This window comes from Lissotriton helveticus, chromosome 3_1, assembly GCF_964261635.1.
Source record: "Lissotriton helveticus chromosome 3_1, aLisHel1.1, whole genome shotgun sequence".
Classification (NCBI taxonomy): Eukaryota; Metazoa; Chordata; class Amphibia; order Caudata; family Salamandridae; genus Lissotriton; species Lissotriton helveticus.
The window spans coordinates 73,270,796-73,291,331 of NC_136061.1; the positions used below are offsets into that span (position 1 = coordinate 73,270,796).

At 46.3% G+C, this 20,536-nt stretch overlaps 1 protein-coding gene across 2 annotated transcripts in view; it reads left to right on the forward strand.

The window, feature by feature from the left end:
* The window catches only part of TNS1 (tensin 1), a 1,078,078-nt gene that overhangs the window by 1,007,136 nt on the left and 50,406 nt on the right, over positions 1–20,536 (forward strand). For both annotated transcript variants that reach the window (XM_078679262.1, XM_078679263.1), the window contains 2 exons: positions 9,121–9,301; positions 15,680–16,566. In XM_078679262.1, coding sequence (XP_078535388.1) covers positions 9,121–9,301; positions 15,680–16,566 — 1,068 coding nt within the window. The remainder of the gene's footprint in view (positions 1–9,120; positions 9,302–15,679; positions 16,567–20,536) is intronic.

A 20,536-nucleotide genomic window follows, 5' to 3' on the forward strand; every position in this document is an offset into this window, starting at 1 on the left:
TGAGGTATTATTTCTTCATCACCCCACCCACTTCCCCTGCCCCCGTCTGGTACTTCATCCCTCCTCCCCTGCAACTCCTTTCTCCCTCTTGTCTGTTTGCTCTGCTCCCTCCCCATCCCCCCTCAATTTGCTTCCCCCTCCTATTTTTTTTTTTTTAATTGATTCTTGTATAGCGCAGGTTCACCATCAGGTCTCTTCATGCTTCTAGAGGAGAATGTTACAACAAGCAGTGCATGTGAGCTAGTGTGGGCGAGATTATTTTGTGGTCAGTGCCTCCAGAAACAAGATAGTCTTGAGGTTTTTTCTGAACGAGAGAAGGACAGGTTCCTTGCCCAAATTTTCAGGTAGGTTGTTCCAGAGCTGTGGAATCAAGGTGGAAAAGGCTATGCTCCTTTACTAGACAAATGAAACCGGGGAGTGACCAAACGGCATGCTGCAGAGGAACGGAGGGTCCTGGCAGGGATGGAGCTCATCAGGCGATCCTTGATGTAGGCTGGGGCCTGACCATAGATGGCCTTATGGGCAATGCAAAGGCCCTTGAAAGATGCTCGCTGCCTGATAGGAAGCCAATGTAATTTCGAGAGCAGTGGGGAGGCATGAGTCCGTCTGGGTAGATCAAAAATGAGGCACGCCGCATCGTTCTGCACAACCTGTAGTCTTCTTGTTAGTTTCCAAGGGAGGCCGATGTAAAGGGCATTCCCATAGTCCAACCTGGACAATATTGTGGCCGAAACGATAACCTGAAGGGATGTTGTAGTGAGGAGGGGGACAAGTTTTCGCAAACACCTCAATAGCCCTGTGCAGATACCAACCACTGCCGACACTTGGTTGTTCATAGAAAGGTCTGCGTCGAATTTGATGCCCAGGCTTCTAACCACTGGGACTGGGGTAGGGATAACACCCAGTTCCCGCGGCCAAAACAGGTCACACCAGGGGCTGTTGATGTATGGGACAGCCAAAATGTCCGTCTTATCTGGATTTATTTTAAGTGAGTTATCAGTCATCCAGCTCGCTGTGAAACGCAGCACCTCTTGTATGTGTTCCTGAGTAACACTGGAGTTGTTAATCCGGACAAGTAGCTGAGTGACGTCTGCATAATTGAAGACCTGGCAATCCAATTGGGCCAGGATCTCCACCAATGGTTGTAGGTATAGGTTAAAGAGCAAGGGGGACAACGCCAAGCCCTGCGGCACACCACATATCAAGGGACCGGTGATCGATACCTGATCACCTAACTGTACCCTCCACGCCCGGTTAGTCAAGAAGGATTAAAGCCATTGATAGGCAGGTCCCTCTATACCCACATTAGCAAGACGGGACAAGAGGTCTTTATCGCTGACCGTATCGAATGCCGCTGACAGATCTAATAAAATCAGGGCACTCGATACTTTCTTGTCAGCCATGACCCTCTTCTCATCCAGAACAGATAGCATCACCAGTTCCGTACTATGATGAGCTCTAAAGCCAGCTTGTCTAGGATGTAGCAGTCTATGTTCCTCAAGAAAGGTGGAGAGTATTTTGAGGACATGTTGTTCAAGTACTTTAGCTAAGTACAGAAGCTGGGAGATTGGCCTATAGTTTTTAAGGATAGAGGCATCCGCACCTGACTTTGTAAGTAAGGGGATAACTCTAGCCTCTTTCAACGCAGGCAGTGTGTGCCAGCAGTGTGGCCTTCTGTGCACTATGGATTAAAAAAATATAATACCCACTATGACGTAGTCTACGCTGGCCACTTCATGGCACTTTCTTTCTCTTAACTTGAAGTCATGTTGGACAGCAGCTGACGCTGCTGTGCAACATGTCTTAAAAACATTGGCAAAACAAATAGATCTAGCATAGGCGAGACCGATTGGCTAACTGAAGTTACTGTACATTTCAAGTCTGTATTTTAAAAGCATTACTTAATTTACAGATAAAATGCTTGAAACGTACAGGAGCATAACACAAGCCACTGCAAGCCTTGTAGGGCAGGGGGGTCCCAATTCCTTCAGGGGATCCCATTCCCTCCCAAGTCCAATGAATATCTATGTAATATAGGAGATTTAGGGACCCCTCTTCACATTCTGCAGGTATCGGGGGGGGGAGGAAGGCATCACTACATTACGGCACTGAAAAGTTTACAATCTCTGATAATTATTTCTAAAAAAGTGTCTGAGAAATCTGAATAGGAATCATGCTGGTGCAAGGGTGACCATTTCCGGTTAATTCCAAACACATGAATTCACGTTAAGTGCTTGAGAAAAATAACAAACCAGTGCTTGCACTCTACCATTTGTGTGGTTCGCTGGCGGCTCCTCTGCTAAGGCGGAGAAGCGTCGCCCCACTGCTTTTTTGCACTGAAAGATAGAGAAAATAACATGATAATAACTTGTTTATTTTAATTTTATTTTCTCCTACATCTGCCCACAGCTTTATGCGAGGGGGCGGGGGCAGGGGAGGAGTGGTAGCACCCTCCTACAGTGTGCAATGACTGCTTGGACGGCCCTCTCAGGCCGCCCAAAACAGTCATGCGCACTTTGCATGTTCTCCATGCAGGATGCATCGCAGCCTATGTGGAGAACATGCCCAGGCCTCCAGTCAGCGTCTGAGCACCGAAACAATGCGCTCAGACCAATCACAATAGTGCTAAGGCAGCGTTGTGATTGGTTGCAATGGATGTGCTTCCTGCATGTGGCCGACTCCGAGCACGGGAGAACTGTGGAGGAGCGATGTCGAGGAAGCGGCAAAAAGGTAGATCTTTAATTAAAAATGTTCTTATCTGCTTCCTCTACTTCCTCCCCCTTTCCGCATCCTCCCCCTTACCTTACACATCCCCCTCGCCTCCTGACCACCTACCTCCGATCGGTGCCAGCTGCACCTGCCATGTGCCCATTTAGAACCAGCCTTTGTGAAAGATGAACAACAATGGTCCATACCAATGAGAAAGTGGAGGCAGGAGCCTATGAACATCAGGGGAATAGTAGCATCACATCAGCCGCGGCCGGTGGTGGGAGTACCTGCCAGGCAGTGACGTGGGGAGGGGAAGGGGCAGGGTGGGGGGTAGTAACGTATGGATTACGGAGTTGAACAGGTAAGTAAACATATAAATAAATAAAACAAATTTTGTTGCGCGCATTGCATCACATTTGGTGATGCAGTGCACGCAACGAAATTCGTTTTATTTATTTATATGTTTATTTACTTGTTAAACTCTGTAATCCATAGATTACTACCCCCCACCCTGCCCCTCCCCACGTCACCGCCCTGCAGGTACTCCCACTACCGGCCGTGGCTGCATCACATCCTAGCAGTGTGCTAATCAAAATGCTGAATAGAGCAGCATGCTAGGCCACGCCTCTTGAGCTGGGCTGTGTCCATGGAATGTTCTGTTCAGCCCAGGTCAAAGGTCACGGAGTCAACATCCCTGGCATATGTTTCAAGTGACTTTAGGAGTGGTCAGGGGGTCGGTGTACTTTAAGTGCCAGAGAGCACACACGGTGGTCTTGGGAAAGGGTCTTCAAAGATAACTGCACCCACGTCATCTGTGTCTGCACCAGGAATTCTCAGGAACAGCAACAAAGCTCTCGGCCCTATTGCATGTTTGTGCATCTGTTTGGCCTGTCCCGTGAGGCGCATGAATTGTGGGCGTTGGCAAGGACATAAACAGATATGTGTATTTGTGCTCCTGGATCACTGAGTAATTCCTCTCCTATGGAAAATAGCAGTGTTTGCAGCTCGTGCAATAACAATCACATGTTGTATATATGCAAATTCATTTTAACAGTGCATAGGTACAAAAAGAGCTGCAGGCGTACACATTGCACGTCACACACTCATGTGGTCTTGTGCAAACTGTGCGCTATGGAGAGGACCGGGTGCAGCAGGTGCACAGCTCGAAAGCAGTGAGCAGGGATGGGCTTTCTTTGTGCAGTCTGCAGCTCATACACTAACTTGAAAGAAACGCCAGTAAAGTGCATATACTTTAGACAGTGCCAGGGCCGGACTGAGAACCAAAACCGGCCCTGGCAAAGTGCTCGGCCGGCCCCCTGGGGGTGCGACCGAGCTCTTTGCTGGGGCCGGTTTTCGACCGATTTTGTTACAGGGCCAATTTTGCAGCTATGCTGCAAAAACGGCCCTGTAACAAAGACAGCCCCCTGGGCCCAAAACCGGCCCCCAATCGTGCGGCGCATCGGGGGATTGCCCGGTGCCCACAACGAGTTAAAGAGACACACAGGTGCACCTTATGGCCCATGGTGTTGAGGTGTCCATGTGCACCCTCTAACAACGCCGCTCCCCAAACTCCTCAAAACCCTCCAAAATGAAGGAAAGTAGTAATAAAAGAAGCAAACCTGTGGCGCCCTGTCCAGTGACCTGACCAGGGCACTTAAAAGAGGCCAGTTAGACGCAGCTGAAGCCCCGCCTTTAGCTCATTCTTTCTTTTGCTTAGGTTTAGCACTTTGTGTTATATTCACTTAAGTGGTGTGGTTTCACCACGTCATTGACACACTGTCTGCTATTTAACTGATGCAAGCTGCACAGGTGCGTTACCGCTCCTGGTGCCCCATCTTTTCGATCGATAAGTCCTGACAGCCCTGTCCAGACAGGGATGCCGCTACGCGTTGTATCGGAGGAACTGGAGAGAGCTCTAACTTACCTCGCTATAAGTATGTTGGGGCATATTTAGGAGCCCTTTGCATCGCCGTGCACCACACAACGTGGTGCAGGCGCGGCACGACTTAAAAATGAGATTCATGAAGCCGCACCCTGTGTGGCCCTGAGTGACTTCATAAATCTTGAGTAATGCAACGCAGCGCAAATTGCTCTGCACCAGGGAGTCATTTCCATGGGTGTCGTGTGGGTGTTCCCGTGCAACACCCACGGATTTTGATGCATTCCCAGATTTACCAGAAGTGGTAAACCTGGGAATGGTCTACAAGCCTACGCCTCCTCGGGTGAGACGTATCGAGAAGAAACATCTTTATTTCTCCTCATTTTTTCTTCTCTCTATGTGTGCTGCATTTCGCATTACGACCAGAGCTGCCGACTTTGGAGCTGGAGAACCAGGATCAAGTCTCTGCGTCAGCTCAGCTTCCTGTGATTGTTGGCAAATCACTTAATCTCCCCGTACCTACCAAAAAGAAGGTATCCCTGTGTAATGTAACTGGTGCTCATGTAAAACACTCCAATAATTTTTAGGCGAGCTTGTGCTATATAAAACTGCAAAAAAAATGCATAGGAAGAGTAAAAAGCCTTGGTTGATTGTTTTTGTGCAGGAAGGAGCCGCTTCTTGCACAAAAACAACGCTCTTTAAAAATGCAGGCATGGTGTAAGGGTGCCTGTGTTAGCGCTAGAAAGCACACTGTGTGCCAGTATAAGGGAAAAGGCAGGAATGTGGCACATTGACTTAAATACGTTGCATTCCTTCCCTGTCACGCAGTGTAGCAGAGCAAGATGACTTGCTGCGCTGCGTGACTTGGTCACAAATCTTGCCCATAAAGTCCTGCAGCATGCAGCCCCAGCGGCCTTCTGATTGGTCTACCTCTCACACTGCACTCACAGGAGCAAGTGAATGCATCTACTGGGGCCTCGGTGCCCTGAACTCCTCAATCTGGTGTGCAGAGGCATGTTGTGCCCCTGGGCAGAATCCGCACTGCATGTGGCACACACCTGGCATGGCTGGGATCCGTCCAAGCTTCGCAGTGGGTGCATCAGGACTTCAGCGAGATCCCCTTATTTCTACCTTCCCAACAGCTGCCGGTAGATGCACCAAGAGGATGTTCTGTTTGTTTAACCGCATGCGTGCGGGCGGAATTCCGCTCGTACGCTGACTTTTGCGAAACCGCATGTTACGTGACGAGCTGGGCTCGTCATCAGCGTAGCAGGAGGCTACCTCATGACGAGCCCAGCTCGTCATCAGCGTGCAAGGGGTTAATATTGGTAATGGCCAATAGTAACGGGGAGTTATTTCTAGGAGTAATATCGGCTGACGCCGTTTCCTAGTGTGCAGCCCTGTGATCACACACGAGGATAACAGAGAAACTTACATATGTGCATGTTGGGGTGTTTCTGACATAGACCCTGTGTGCTGTCTTCAAGGTGGGCAGGCGCCGGGGGTTACGGAGTCATGTTTGGTGATGGAGGAGTGAGGGTGGAGAGGGGTAGAGAAATAATACCCGTGGTGAGAAGGTAGATGGCATACTTGACAGGAGCACAGGGTTCCTACGGTAGTGACGCATACAGCGTATGTACGTGTTGTGCGTCTCGTCTGCTGCTGACGTCCGTTTAGTGTGGACGTGCCCTTGGATGCCGTGCATGCACCTGCTCATGGCTGCTTCACACCAAGGACCCGTGGGGTTGCCTGTCACTGCGCAGCCCCAGCTGTCTTCGACCTGTCTGTGGTGGCTCTTGAAGGCCAAGGCCTCCTTCTGTCCTAACGAGGTTGGTACGTTCTAGAAGTGTGTACAACTCAAGTCATTAATAAATGATTAGGGTGAACGTGGGAATGTTCCTCAGATCTGTAGAATAGTGGCTCTTCTTGTAGGGCAGTGGTTCCCAAACTGTGCACCGTGGCTCCTTGCGGAGCCATCAAACCTAGCCAGGGGTGCCGTCCACCAAGCACTTTAATGCATTTAAGGTTGAAGGGTCTGTTTGTTTTGGTTTAACTAATTAGACTTAAACACATGATGTAGATGATTTTTAAGTGACATGCCTAAAGCTGTAAACGTAGTGCTTAATTGATGGCATGTCGAGGGAGATGACCTCCATATTTCACTGGATCCCCAATACTCCCAAAGTAAGCAGTAGATGCCTGATTTATTTTGCTAGACTCGTTAATAGTTTTGGTTTTTTCCCAAATACATTTTACACCAATGCAAGTTATCAGGAAAGTACAGTTGTCCTGTCTATTGAACACACTAAGTATTATTAAGTATTGGCATTTGTACTTGAATCATAGGTACTTCCAGTACACATTTCTTTCAGTACACACATATTTACAGACAGGCTTGCTCTCTCCTTGAGGACAGCGAAGTAAAAGACCATATACAGCAGAATGCCAACATTTGGAAGCAAGAAAGAGGGACACTTAAAAAACAAGAATCTGAGGAATTTCTTCATTTGATTTGATTTGGAGGCAATCTTAGGGAAGAGACAGTAAAGATGTATGTCAGTACAACGCGATCTTTTAGATCGCGGTACTTGACAACGCGGGCATTACAACGCAAGTCGTTACAACGACTTGCGTTGGAGGGCGCGGATTGTGGAATATTATAATTTTATATTCCAACACCAGTCCACCTAACAGTATGGAAGGTGTTGGAATATAAAATTACAACATTCCTTGTCCAACAGCGCCATCCAGCGCAAGTCGTAGTAACGACTTGCGTTGTAATGGCATCGTTGTAAAGGCACTGCAGTGTAAACACCGCGTTGTAAACGATGTTTACCGACAGTAAACGTAAAGCTTATGTGGTTTAAAAAATTATAGAGACAGGTGTATTGGCACGTATGACATGGGTAGAAATGGAAGTGCATGCAGTGTATGCAATTATTCTTCAAGCGCAGAAACACTTAGGCAATGGGGCCTACATGTGTAAGGGTGCTATCTAGCACTGTAAGTGGGATAAAAAAGTTTGAGTGGGTACTCTAAAAAAGACGTGGGCAAACAAGTGGGCAGGGTGGGCTGAGTTGGCAGAGCAACACTAAGGGGATTCCGCTGAGTTGAAAATAAACTAGTGGTGGGTGGTGAACTCTGCTCCGCTAGCAGAGTTTTACCAACTCCACGTTCCGTTAGGAACACGGAGCTCAGGCAAAAACTCTGACTCCACTATGTACTGGAATTAGCTCCAGCACCCACTTTCCTATGGTAAAATAACTTTACCTTCACATGCTAAAAAGCATATGATGTGGTCTTTGTGTTCAAGGCATCTGTTTGGTCTTTTTATTAGGTTAGGGGGGGGCCAAAATCATCACCTCTCTCACTTCCTGAAATGTTTCAAAGTTCACTTTTGTGAATTGTCTATATGACTTTTAGCATGTAAAGGTAAAGTTGTTTTACCAAAGAGATGTGGGTGCAGGAGCTAATTCTGGTACACAGCAGAGTTGGAGTTTTTGCCTGAACTCCATGTTCCCAACGGAAAGCGGAGTGCAAGCTCCGCTATAGTGGCCACTGCTATACATATATGATGATAATACCTTCATCAACTTCATCCCAATTATTTTCAGAGAGAAAAATGCAAGTACTCCCGGGGCCTGGCTTGCATTCCCACTACTCATCCAGAAATGTAACACTGGGGACCACTAGTCAAAATACTGTTTATGCGTAATGTAGAAGGTCTGTGATTCCTTCCGGGTCACATGTACCTTCACCCTGCACTGCTTTTACAGACTCTCCTGTGCAGTGCTGGAATCGGAACCTGGGAGGGGGAGGAGGGTGACTCCAAGGGGGGGAGGGTGATTCCACCTCAGATTGCCTGAGACTCCTGTGGGATACACAGGAGTGAGACATCCTTTCCCTTTAATCTTACAGCCACAAACCCTCAATGATATGCTTAGAAAACAATGTTTTTTTTAGACTGCAAATTAAAATCTATTGAAAATCTCTTTTAGAAGTATACCAGAAGATAACACTAGTGGGCTGTGCGACAGCTTGCAAGATCCGCGTGGTACTTAATAGTTTCATATTCGTTTTTCTGCAGTTTACTGCCTCTTTCTTCTGCAGTTTTCTCCCTCTTTCTCCTCTTTCTTCCTTTGACATTGTTTAAAGAAGTGTCATTAAACAGTTGAGTAAATAATGCCTCCTTACTTTCATCTGACTTAGTTGTGTTCAGTTTAAATGGCAAGTAATACATCTTTTTGACGCGGGGCAGCTGAGCGACATATACAGTAAAACAGATTTGAGAGGACTTGAACCAAAACCGTCCTTAACAGTTTTTAAAATTATTTGCCGCCATCAGTATTTAAGTTTCATTGGACTGTCTGGAAGACTCATTTTAGGTTTACCTCTTACTGTTTATATACACACTTGGGGATCATACAACGGGTTCCCCCTCTCGAATTCTGAAAGTGGGACGATTCCATCTGAAAATTGATAGAAAGTCTCTGAATTTAAAAATTCTCTTTTTTCTTTTACTCTCTCTACAGAGCCTAGAAGCTATGTTGAATCAGTGGCACGGACAGCAACATCTGGGGGTGCTGTCCCGCAGCACAGACCGGCGCAAGCCATGTACAGCAACGAGACGCCCTTGAGTAATGGGGGCTACGGGAACTCTGTGAGTGCCCCCAGCCCGCTGTCCACCAGCAGCCCCATACACAGCATGGACGGGTAAGGCGAAACGCAAGAGACGTTTATTGAATATGTGCACTTATTTCTTTGTTATGCACAGTGTATATACCACAACACTTATCTAGTCTCACTGTGTAGGAAGAAGAAAGGGAGAAGGCAGAAGGGGGAGGAGAGGGAACAACAGGAATACATTTGATCACAGGATAAAGGATATATATCAAATTTGATGTGTACTGTAGGCTGCATGAGCGAAACTGTTCAAAAGGAAGGGGATTTAGAAGATTGTCAATGCTGTGGTATTTTTGCAATTGAGGGAAAGACTAGTCGCTTTGCTTAGGAGTTTCCTACCAAGGTGCATATTTACAAGGGCTTTATCTCTCTGCTTTTTTGGCGTAAAAAGCCAAAAAAGCGGAGGTAAAAATATCACCCTATTTACAAGAAGGTGCTAACAAGCATAAACACATGTTCCCACCTTTTTTTTCCAGCACCTCCCTTTGCATCTCTAGTCTGGATGGACTACCTTGCAAATATCGCTGATAAACACATCGCAATATTTACAAGGCCAGACTTACCTACCCCTAACATTGGGGTGGATTATGCTGATACGACCAGCGATGTTCCCTGCAAAACGGCGATAACATCGTTATCTCTGGAATTTTTATCGCCCTGGAGAAACGTGTTGTTAATAACGAGCTACCAGGGCTAAAAATTCCAGAGATAGCCTGCGATAACAAAATTATCGCTAAGCACGGCCAGCAATAATTATCGCTGTCCATTGATAATATGCCCCCATGTCTTTTCCTTTGCCATTTGGGGGTGATGAGTTGGTGTGTTGGTAGGAGCACAGGTGTCTTTCAGTCTCGGATGATACGCATGAGTTGTTGAGATACTGAAGCGTTTTCCCGTCTGTAGAATTCTAGATGGTGTGGTTTGCACCTGTGTGATTGAATCAGATCATTCGGCTGAGAGTAGGTGGTTGGCTTTAGGTATCTTCTCAGTTGAGATGTAACTATTGATTCGCTGAGTTTTGCCAAAATAGGTAAGGGAGATGTGGGTCTAGAGTTAGAAAGAGATGCAACATTTGTTTCTACCTTCTTTATAACTGGGCCAACCATAGCTTGTTCTACATCTCTGGGTGGACCCCTCGTTCAAGGCAGGAGGTTTTGATTTGTGTGATGTCATCTGCTGTGGTTCGATGACGTGTTTTTTAGGACGCAGAGAAGTGGGTGGGAGTTTGTTTGCAAGGGTTATGACATCAGTCTGTGAAATTAGATTACATTGATTAGGGAAGTACAGAAATTGTTGGATTTGTGAACAGTGTGTGGTTGTAGGGGAATCCTTCTATGTGCATTTTGCAATGTTTGTTTTGTATTTTAGTTTTAGTTTGTGTGAGAGTCAGAAGTTTTGTCAGGTGCTTCCTGATCAAAGTTTGTTGTTTTTCAATGGGGGAATGATGTCTAAGTTGAGTGATATTTTAGTTTGTTATTGTCATTCTGTAATATTGGGATTTCTAGTCATATTGAGTATGGTGTTAAGCGATGAGCAGGAAGAGGTTTTTGTTATAGGATATTTGTAATTTCTGGCAGTAATGTATTTAAAGGGCGCAAATTGAGGGAGGTTGTTCTGCATTTCTTGACTGGGAGTGTGCAAAGTTAGAAAAGCATGGTTAACCAGTAGATCGGAAGATACTGAGATTGGTAGCTGGGATGTTGAAGACGAGTAATGCTTTTTAGAGTTGTCATTATGCTTATGAAATCCTTATTTCGAAGTGAACTGTCTTGAACTCACAAGTCAAAATGCGTCACCAGATAAAATAAAGCAAAATTAATCTTGCTCTCAGGTGTCAGGCATTCCTTTTCGAACATCTGGTGACTTTACAAGTGGTTACTATATATAGCTATATCTATCATTCTATCTATCTATCTATCTATCTATCTATCTATCTATCTATCTATCTATCTATCTATCTATCTATCTATCTATCTATCTATCTATCTATCTATCTATCTATCTATCTATAGCTATAGATATATATATATATATAAATATAAATATATATATATATATATAACTCTATCTATCTATCTATTTATATATAGATAGATAGATAGATAGAGTTATATATATATATATATCTATATCCGTCCTTTCGTTCTCTTTAGAAAAAACAAATCCGGGCCCAATTCCTTTTCAGCGTGTGTTTAATGTGTTACACAGCGTTTGTTTCTACCATCACCATATAGTGCACATGATTTCAAACATATGATTTCAAACATAAAGATAGGACTACAAAGTCAATGACAATACTCTACAAACTGGCTTCCATTTTGGAATGGTAATTTCTTCCAATACAATACAATAAAATACAATACAATACAATACAATTATTGCATTCATTATTCATGTCTTAAATTTAGTGAATTGTTTTAAATCACATCACACTAAAGTTAATCCTTATTTTCATTAGACACCGTTGTTATCACATTATCATATATGGTGATGGTAGAAACCAACGCTGAGTAACCCGGGAGCAAGGAGCTTCTGCTACGAAACGTGTCAGGCGTTTTTTGCTGTTGGATATTAATTAAACACACGCTTTTTAAGTTTCTTTTCCTTGTGTGTTTGAACACAGAATCATGTTTCGAAATCCCTCCGAGAAACCACCTAGAGAAGCCCACCCACATCATTCTGCCGTACCCCTTCCCTTGTTGAGCACTGTAACACCATGTGCACCATTGCCCCAGTCCTCTCTGCCTGAGGTGTGCAATGTGATTTTTCCACCCAAGCAACTAAGGAAAATGTGTATGTTTCACCTTACCAAGTGACTAAACTATATTTTGATTTCTCCAATTATGGCATTCACAAATAGTACCAGTTTTAAGGGAAATTCTCTCACTAAGTTTGCAGATTGTTTTCCAGTAAAAACAAGAAAATATGTTGTGGGTAATCTACTAAAATGTAATAAGAAAAAAGTCGATTTGCACATTTGGCTCCTATAGAAGGTATTTACTTTAAATACATGTCTACTGCAAATATTTTATAAAGAAACTTCTTATGTTGAAGTATCCAATATTTTATAAATCATTTTTTAGAAATGATAGAATTTTGTACTGTTATATCTCACTTCCATGCCATTATGTTTTGGCTCTTAAACTTTGTACTGTGGGGTAATCCGCCTATTGTCTGTGCACCCTGGCACGTCTGTCTGTCAGGTTTCACTGTCCATCTGGGAGAGCTTCAATAGTCTCATGGAGGAGAGAAAAGCATCTCCATCGCATCCATGGCAATATCCATCCTAAGCCATGGAGTGCCTTCCGACACACCATACTTCACTCCAGATGTTCAGATGGAGAGGTCTGCACTCCCAGGCACCTTGACCTCTCTTGCTGTCAAGACTACTCTTTGTTCATAAAGCAGCATTACTGCTAACATGGCCATTTGGCAAAAAACCTATGACACCCCACAGGAAGAAACGGATCATTTTTGGTAAACTCTATCCCATCTGGTCTTCAATCTGGTGGCCTCCGTTGCTTGGGGATTTACTCTCTCCGGTGCAGAAGGTGCGAAATCTTGGAGTTGTCTTTGATGACAAGTTAAATTTCATAAACCATGCCAATCAAATAGCTTCCACTGCATTTTTCAAACTCAAACTACTAAGAAAAATAATTCCATTCCTCTCGGACAAAGGAGGGAAAACGGTGGTGAGCTCGTTGGTACTATCTGCCTTGGACTATTGTAATGGTCTATTTTTGAATGCTCAGGCTAGGGTGGTTGCTAAGTTGCAGCTGATCCAAAATGCGGCAGCAAGGCTGCTGTCTGGGACCCCCAAATATAAATCGATCAAACATGTAATCAGGGGTTATCACTGGTTGACGGTGAAAAATAGGATTAAGTTTAAGACACTATGCCTTACCCTTAAAGCCATTCATCAGTTAGGACCGGCGTTTCTTAGACAGAAACTCATGTTCTACCGCCCAGCTCGACAACTAAGATCAGCAAATGTGTTCCATCTCATTGTGCCAAGAACTAAGACAGCTACTTGGGGAGACAGATGCTTCACTAATGCTGCAGCCAAACTCTGGAACACCCTTCCATTAGAGATCGGAGCTACTCCTACATTGTTACAATTTAGAAAATTGTTGAAGACCTGGCTGTTTGACCAATGAGTCTTTCTTCTACTCTACCACTGCCATGATTAAAACAGCAAATTGGGTATTTGAAGGTTCCCGTGAGTCTTAGCGCCAAGACGCCCAAGGGCATACGATGCGCTTTATACATTTTAAAAATAAATAAATAAATAAATTGCACTTTGTCCGAATCAGTCGTGCCACTGCATACCCTCCCCATTGGCCAATTCTGCTCCTACTCATGCCACCTCCTCCAGGGAGGTTCCTTAGCATCCTCATTCATAGGCCTCTTCCAAGAGCCAGTGATGGGCGACCTGTTTGTGACCCAGCACACCACATTAGCAGTCATGTACATGCATGTCTGGCCGGATTTCACCAGGGGTGGAAGTGGTGCTGTGACATTGGAGCCCAGGAGGTTAAGGGGTTACTGCACCACACATGTAGCTGTCTTTTGTCTACTTTCCTTGAGGCAGTGAGACAATTTCTGTTGCTTCCATAAATGTCCATGCCATCCTTGCTGGCTACTGGAAATATCTCTAACTGTGCTCGTCTGTTGGCAAATAAATATTACTCAATTGCCTCACAATTTTCTCAATCTCAATGGACCCCCTACTCCTAATGGACTAGGGGGTCCATTAGGATGGCAGGCGGACTTAGTCCGCCCACCATCCCATCGGTAATCGGGACCGCCCGCCATAAGGGCGGGGGTACCCCGGGGGGTATTAGGATGCGTCGGCCACTGTGGCATGCGCATCCTGTATTTTTAGCATTGTGGCGGGCGGTGCTCTCAGCACCGCCCGCCACAATGCTAAAAATGCACTTTTCCATTTGCATAAACAAAGCGGCAGGCACCGCGTGGTGCCTGCCGCTTTATTTATGCAAATGAAGGGGGCTACCACAGGTACCCCCCCGTGTGCACCCCCCACCTCTCCTTCACTCTGGGGGCCCACAGGGGGCCCCCAGAGTGAAGACCGCATGCCGATGCCGCCACGGAAAGACATCTCCCTAAGCCCATTGTAATATGGCTGACGGTGTCTAATAGACACCGCCACCATATTAATCCTTTTCCGCCTAGGCCGCAAGGCGACCGGGGCGGAAAAGCGGCGGACGGTCTTTCCGTCCGCCAAGGTCCCCCCCGCCATACTAATATGGCGGGGGGGAATTCGAATGCAGATGTCTGGAGGATTGCCACCGCCAGCTTTACAGGGGCAATCCGAGTAGTGGCATCCTACACTCCCTTATAAATAGGAAGTAAAACATTGAGGTATATTTACAATGAAATCACGCACCGCGGTACGGCAAGCAAATCTGCGAGGCAGAGCAGCGTCATTTCAAACACACAGTCATATGCCGTATTTGCAAGAATATGGCCCACCCCTGTGTTTTCCCTTGCACTGGCACTAAAAAAGCTGCTTAGCACCGAACACAGACAGCCTTGCACCTTAGTGCAAGGGTGTTTGCGTTGCAGGGATGATTTCCTCCAACACAGGAACCCTAGCACCACTGTGCAAAGGTTTATGGGTTGCAGTGAATGATTGTTTATGAGCAAAAAGTTCCCAACTTCCTGCACACAAACAATCTTTAATGACGAATGCAGCACACCTAGGAAGAGCAAAAACGATGAGAAATAAAAGTATTTCTTCTTGTTGGGCCAATTTAGTGCCTGCTTTTCAATGGCGTTAGTTTTTGGCGCTGCTTCAGGTTTACACGTCCTTGTAATCTTGGGCAGTGACAAAAAGCAATGGGTGTGGCGGTGGAACGCCCACAGCAATACCACTTAATGCCACTTTGTAAATATGGTGCAGGGCTTTGTGCCACCGGAACGTTGGAAAAAGTGACTTTCCAGTGACACAATTCGCTTGTAAATATGCCCCAATGTGTGCACTGCGGACCATGAAACTAAATGTTATCAACTTTTCACAAATCACAAATGTATAAAAGAACGATGCTTTTTTGAGCCATAGGTTAACGATCTCTCAACGTATGGCTAATTTTCTCATGTCATTTTAGATTTTTTTTTTTTACCCATGGTCTATCTGAGTTATTTTGCTACTTGAGGCATATTATGGTTAGAGTGATTACATTTCTTCTTCAGCACCAAGCATCCTTAAGAGAGATGCCTGGGGATTCTGCTAGCTGCAAGGTGAGTCTTGAATAACATTCATGACAATCAGCTTGCAATTAGAACTCGAATTTTCAGAGTGCACCTAGCAGAAATAGTTTGTCATCAAGGGTAGCTGATTCTAATAGTTACAGAGTACTAAAACTGGATTTTGTTTTCCTCTTGCAGGGTATCCATCCGAAGCTACCCCTCGGAAGAGAACAGTATGCGACTCCCCACCCCGACGCAGCCGTCGATGGATTCAAGCTTCCGAACCAACAGCTTGTCCCAACCCTCAGCACAGAGCAGTTACCAAAACGTGTCGACTTCGATGAACTCCGCTCCCCACAGTGGCAGCCCCATGAGTCCCTACACCAGTCCCGACTACGGCATGAGTCCTGCAAGCACGCAGACCGATTGCGGCGTTGGACAACAAGTCAACATTGTTGGTGTGCATGTGGTTCCTGGAAGTCCACATGCGCTTCACAGAACAGTGGGGACCAACACCCCTCCCAGCCCTGCGTTTGCACGAAGAATGGTCAACCCGAACATGACTGCTGCCCCGGGGAGCCCAAGCATGGCCAGGCACCAGATAGGCATGCATAGCAACATGGCTGCAACACCAGGAAGCCCAAGCCTTGGTAGACACCAGGGGATGCTGGTTGGCAGTGCCCCTGTGACCCCCGAAAGCCCCAGCATGGACCGGCATGTTATGTATGGATTTTCAACCCCCGATGAGAGACGGCCAACTCTTTCCAGGCAGAGCAGTGCATCAGGCTCGCAAGCTCCCTCCACGCCTTGCTTCCCGGTCTCTCCGGGATACTACCAGGGAGTGAACAGCCTCTCCTCTACGCCTCCTGACTCTACCTACAGGCAGGGTAGCCCTGTCTCCCAACCCTCCCTGCCGGAGAAGCGGAGGATGTCCTCCGGGGACCGAGCCAACAGCTTACCCAACTATTCCACAGTAAATGGAAAAGCAGCTTCCCCGGTGTCCAGTGGCATGTCGAGTCCAAGCAATGGAAACACTTTGACCTACCCACACACACTGCCCGACTTCTCCAAATTTTCAATGCCAGGTAAGCACAGCAGCTGTTGCGTGACAGAATATTGAAATGTTGCTGCAAGGAATTCTTTTTAAAGGTATTCAATTAACATTGCATCGAGCATCATTAACCATTTCATTTAGTGTCTGGAAACATCCAGGAATCTTTGGCAATAAAGGCATAAATTCTTCCTTAAAACATTTTATCATCACATTTCAATACTCCTGACAGGAAAGAAATAACGTTTCTTTACACAGTGATAACCAGGGCCTTATGTTGCTGTAAGCTATCAAGAGATGTGTCACTGTGTAGGAGTAAACATTTCATGGAGATTTACCAGCTCCCTAATCAGGAATAACCATTGCCTTACCCCGGGATAAACAAGTCATTAACCATCAGGCAGAGTTACACAGCACCTCACTAGGTAGTACCAGACCCCTAACCAGGGGTTAACTTTACTGTACTGCAGGCCCCAAATGGTCTTCCAGGGCTCCAGTCCCGTTCCGGTTCTTCTTATCGGGCTAAACAGGGCCAACCGGGCCCACTAACAGTCTTCCCGGGGGAGGGGCGATCTCGGGCCTCCTTCAGGCACTCTAGGGGCCCGCATCCACTCGAGTGTGTTGCCCTCCTCCCCCAGGGGTTACCTGCGATCTTCGGCCCTTCAGGGCCCTTGCGGCATCTCCCGGGAAAGGGTGGAGGGCCCTGGCTCTTCTCGGGGCCCTCCCAGGTATCTCCGGCACTGCGGGGGACGGGGCCGCGCTGATGGACGGGCCGGCCCCGAAGATGCAGCCTGACAGGGAGGCGCGTTAGAGGCAGGGCTTGGGGGCGGAATCTCTTCCGACGCCCCCGTCACGTGAGCTGAGCTGCAGGCTTCAGGCCTAGCGCGGCCCGTTCACTGATCACGGCGTCTCACACAGGCTTCAGGCCGGGTGTGGCCCACACCAGCACAAAGGCACCGGGGGGGCGCCGGGGCAAAGGTCGGCGAGAACGGCGCCTCTCAGGGTGCGGGACTGCAACAGGGAACCAGCCGGCGCAGAGGTAGGTCGAGCCGCGCTTTTGGCAGCAGAGCACTCGGCAGAGATATCGCTTCTAGGGTCTAGCGCTTCAGGGCTATGAGCAGTTCTGTGGGACGCAGCGCGTCCGGGCCCAGCGCTAGGGAGCTGTGGGGCGTCTCAGGGATCTAGCGCTTCCGGCAGGAGGACACCTCAGGAGATAGCGCTAGTCAAGGGGAGCGCTGCGCAGACAGCACAGAGGGCTAGCGTTGGGGCAATGTCAGCATTGAAACCAGGCAGGGCAGCGCAAACAGTGCGGTGCCTCAGGTTGATAGGAGAGGAGGATAACGCCTCAGCAGATCAGGCAGTTCATGCAAGACAGATGACAGGCGCTGGTTACCTGGTTGATCCCCAGCAGGTCTTAGGGGCACAGACAGGGGGTCTTCTCGGTGCTTGTTGGGTCCTGCGCCCTTAAGAGTCAGTTCCTTAGTTTCTTGAGGGGGGGGGGGGGTTGGAGTTGAAGGTTCTCCTCAGCAGGTCACTTCAGGTGGTCCCTGGGTTCCCCTCCCACCGGGCCAGATCAGTGGGCTAGTTCAGTGTTCCTCACACAGCTTGGTGGGCAGCGCCTCAACTCTGTCACCCCCAGTGGTGTAGGTTCCTGACTAGGCCCTACCGCCTAAGTCTCCTGCGTGGGTCCCCCAGGTCAGTGATGCTCCAACTGCTCTACTCTGACTGGAAAGTTTCCCTCCCTTTCCTTATATATCGACAGTTGGCAGTTGGCAGTGGCAGTTGGTGTCACCTCCCCTGTTCTAGAAGGTTCTAGGAGCTTCCCTCATTCTAGCTACGGGCAGGCTGGCAGGCTGGCATCGCAACATTGTTTAAGGGTTCCAGCCAGCTCCTAGCTACTAGAGTGCGCCTACAAAGACCGCGCTGCAGTAGCAGGGGTCAGTGGCAGCCATCTTAGGGGAAGAGAATACCTGCACCTTAACATTGGGAAACAATGGGAAGGTGCCCAGAGACCTAAGGCCAACAAAAAGTATGTGGGAAAAATGAGGCCAAGGCAAAAAAAAATAGGGAAAGACCACCCTAGGGCTGACAGGTCTAACAATTTGCATCTAGTAATTTCATTGTGAGCTACATCTCGATATGTATTTCTAAAAGTAAACGCAGTGAAAAAATCCACCACTCAATGGTATTGCCTACATTGTTACTCATGAAACTACTTATTTTTTGCAAATGCCTTCTTTTTCATGTCATAACTATTAAGTTGAAGTAACATTACTATTTTATATAATCATACACTACACCATTGCAAATACTGAAAATATAATGCAAACGAAAAATACATATATTTTTATGATGTTATGTGAGTTGACTTACCAATGCAGCGCATGACAAGCCCTGGGACTACTGTATTTGCAAAATGGATCATCATACACAACAAACTATTGAGCATGAAAATACCCCTCTCCTCCTAAAGAGCTTCAAAAAACATGTGTGGTCCATCGCAGAGGAGGCAGGGACTCTTCCAGATCTGTAGGTCTAGAGCAGAGACCCATTCAAGACAGGCCCAATCAACCACTGAATTCACATTAATATAACAGTCATTTGTTTTTGCACTCCCTTATAATATTGTTTGTGGTTCTAAGGTGTATGGTCATTAATTAGCAAAAGGATCTATCTCGCTCCCCAGTGCACTATAACAACCGCAAAGGCAGTATAAATTTGAGTAGTTGATTTCTATCTTGGTTTTTCTTTGCCCCCACACAGTTCAAATTCTGTTCTCAGCCCTACACAAACAGATGACAACCATAAGATAATTTCCTTGTGGCGGAACACGTACAAGACAATTTGTAATTTCAGTTACATATAAAAGCCTCCTTAAATATAGTCCTACAAACCATAGCAAGCTCATACCCTGAAAATGTGTGGCAATGTTTGTTGTTTTCCATATCTGGTGGACACCCACCATGCAAAGGTTGGCTAACCTGTATTGCCTACTCTTTATTATCTCTAGTTAAATTGTCTTCCGTTCTTACATGACTGTTCATATAATAGTGTGAGACCTAAAGGGAAAAAACATTTTTTTTTGTTAAAAGAAGATAGAAATAGATAATTTTTCAGGTTGTACCCAAATCACAACACACATGTAGTATGTAGGGTGGTTTGTGTCCACAAACATGTCATCACTGCACAATACACAAGTTCTGCTATGACACACAGCACATTACACAAAGTAATGTTAATTCCATGTATTTCATGTCCTGTCTTTAAATCTCTGATTCCTTTTTAATACAGGAATGAAAGGAGGAGAGAGAGAAATGCTCACATGTACTAATTAGAGGATGGACCATACGACTCAATTGGTTAATTTGTACCTTTCTTGGTTCCCACCTCAACTGACCTATTGGCAGCTAATAAAATATAGAAAAAAAAACAACCTTGAAGGGCTCCGGGTAGAGCTCATCGCAGACACCAGATTTGAAAATTTTCTATTTCCAGATTTGTTTCAGTGCAGCACAGAGGAACTTTCCTCCTTGGCGGGTGAAGCGCTTCTCTTCTCTCTCAGCCTAACCCCCAACTTCACTTTCTCTGGTGTTTTACTATACTGTGCGACGAGTCCTGCTGGAAAATGGTGCTCGTCTCTACCAGACATAACCTCTCCATATGAACTCAAATACTCACATTTTACGCTTCTGGGTGACCTGAACATGCATTTAGATGACGAGTCATGCAGCTTGAGTCAAACCTTGATCAATGACCTGGGCTCATTTAACCTTGACTCAATCAATTCCAATCCCACTCCATAGCTGGACATTTGCTAGATCCCATTTTTTCTAATGTCACGGGCTTCATTACAGCCTCACCCCTACTATTACTCCGGACTGATCAATTTGTGGTCCAATTTTTCCTATCATGTACTCCCCTATCCCGTTTATATCTACCAAACCCAAATAAGGACCTGAAACTGTACCAAATTGGACATCACAGATCTAAATACTAGTTTATCG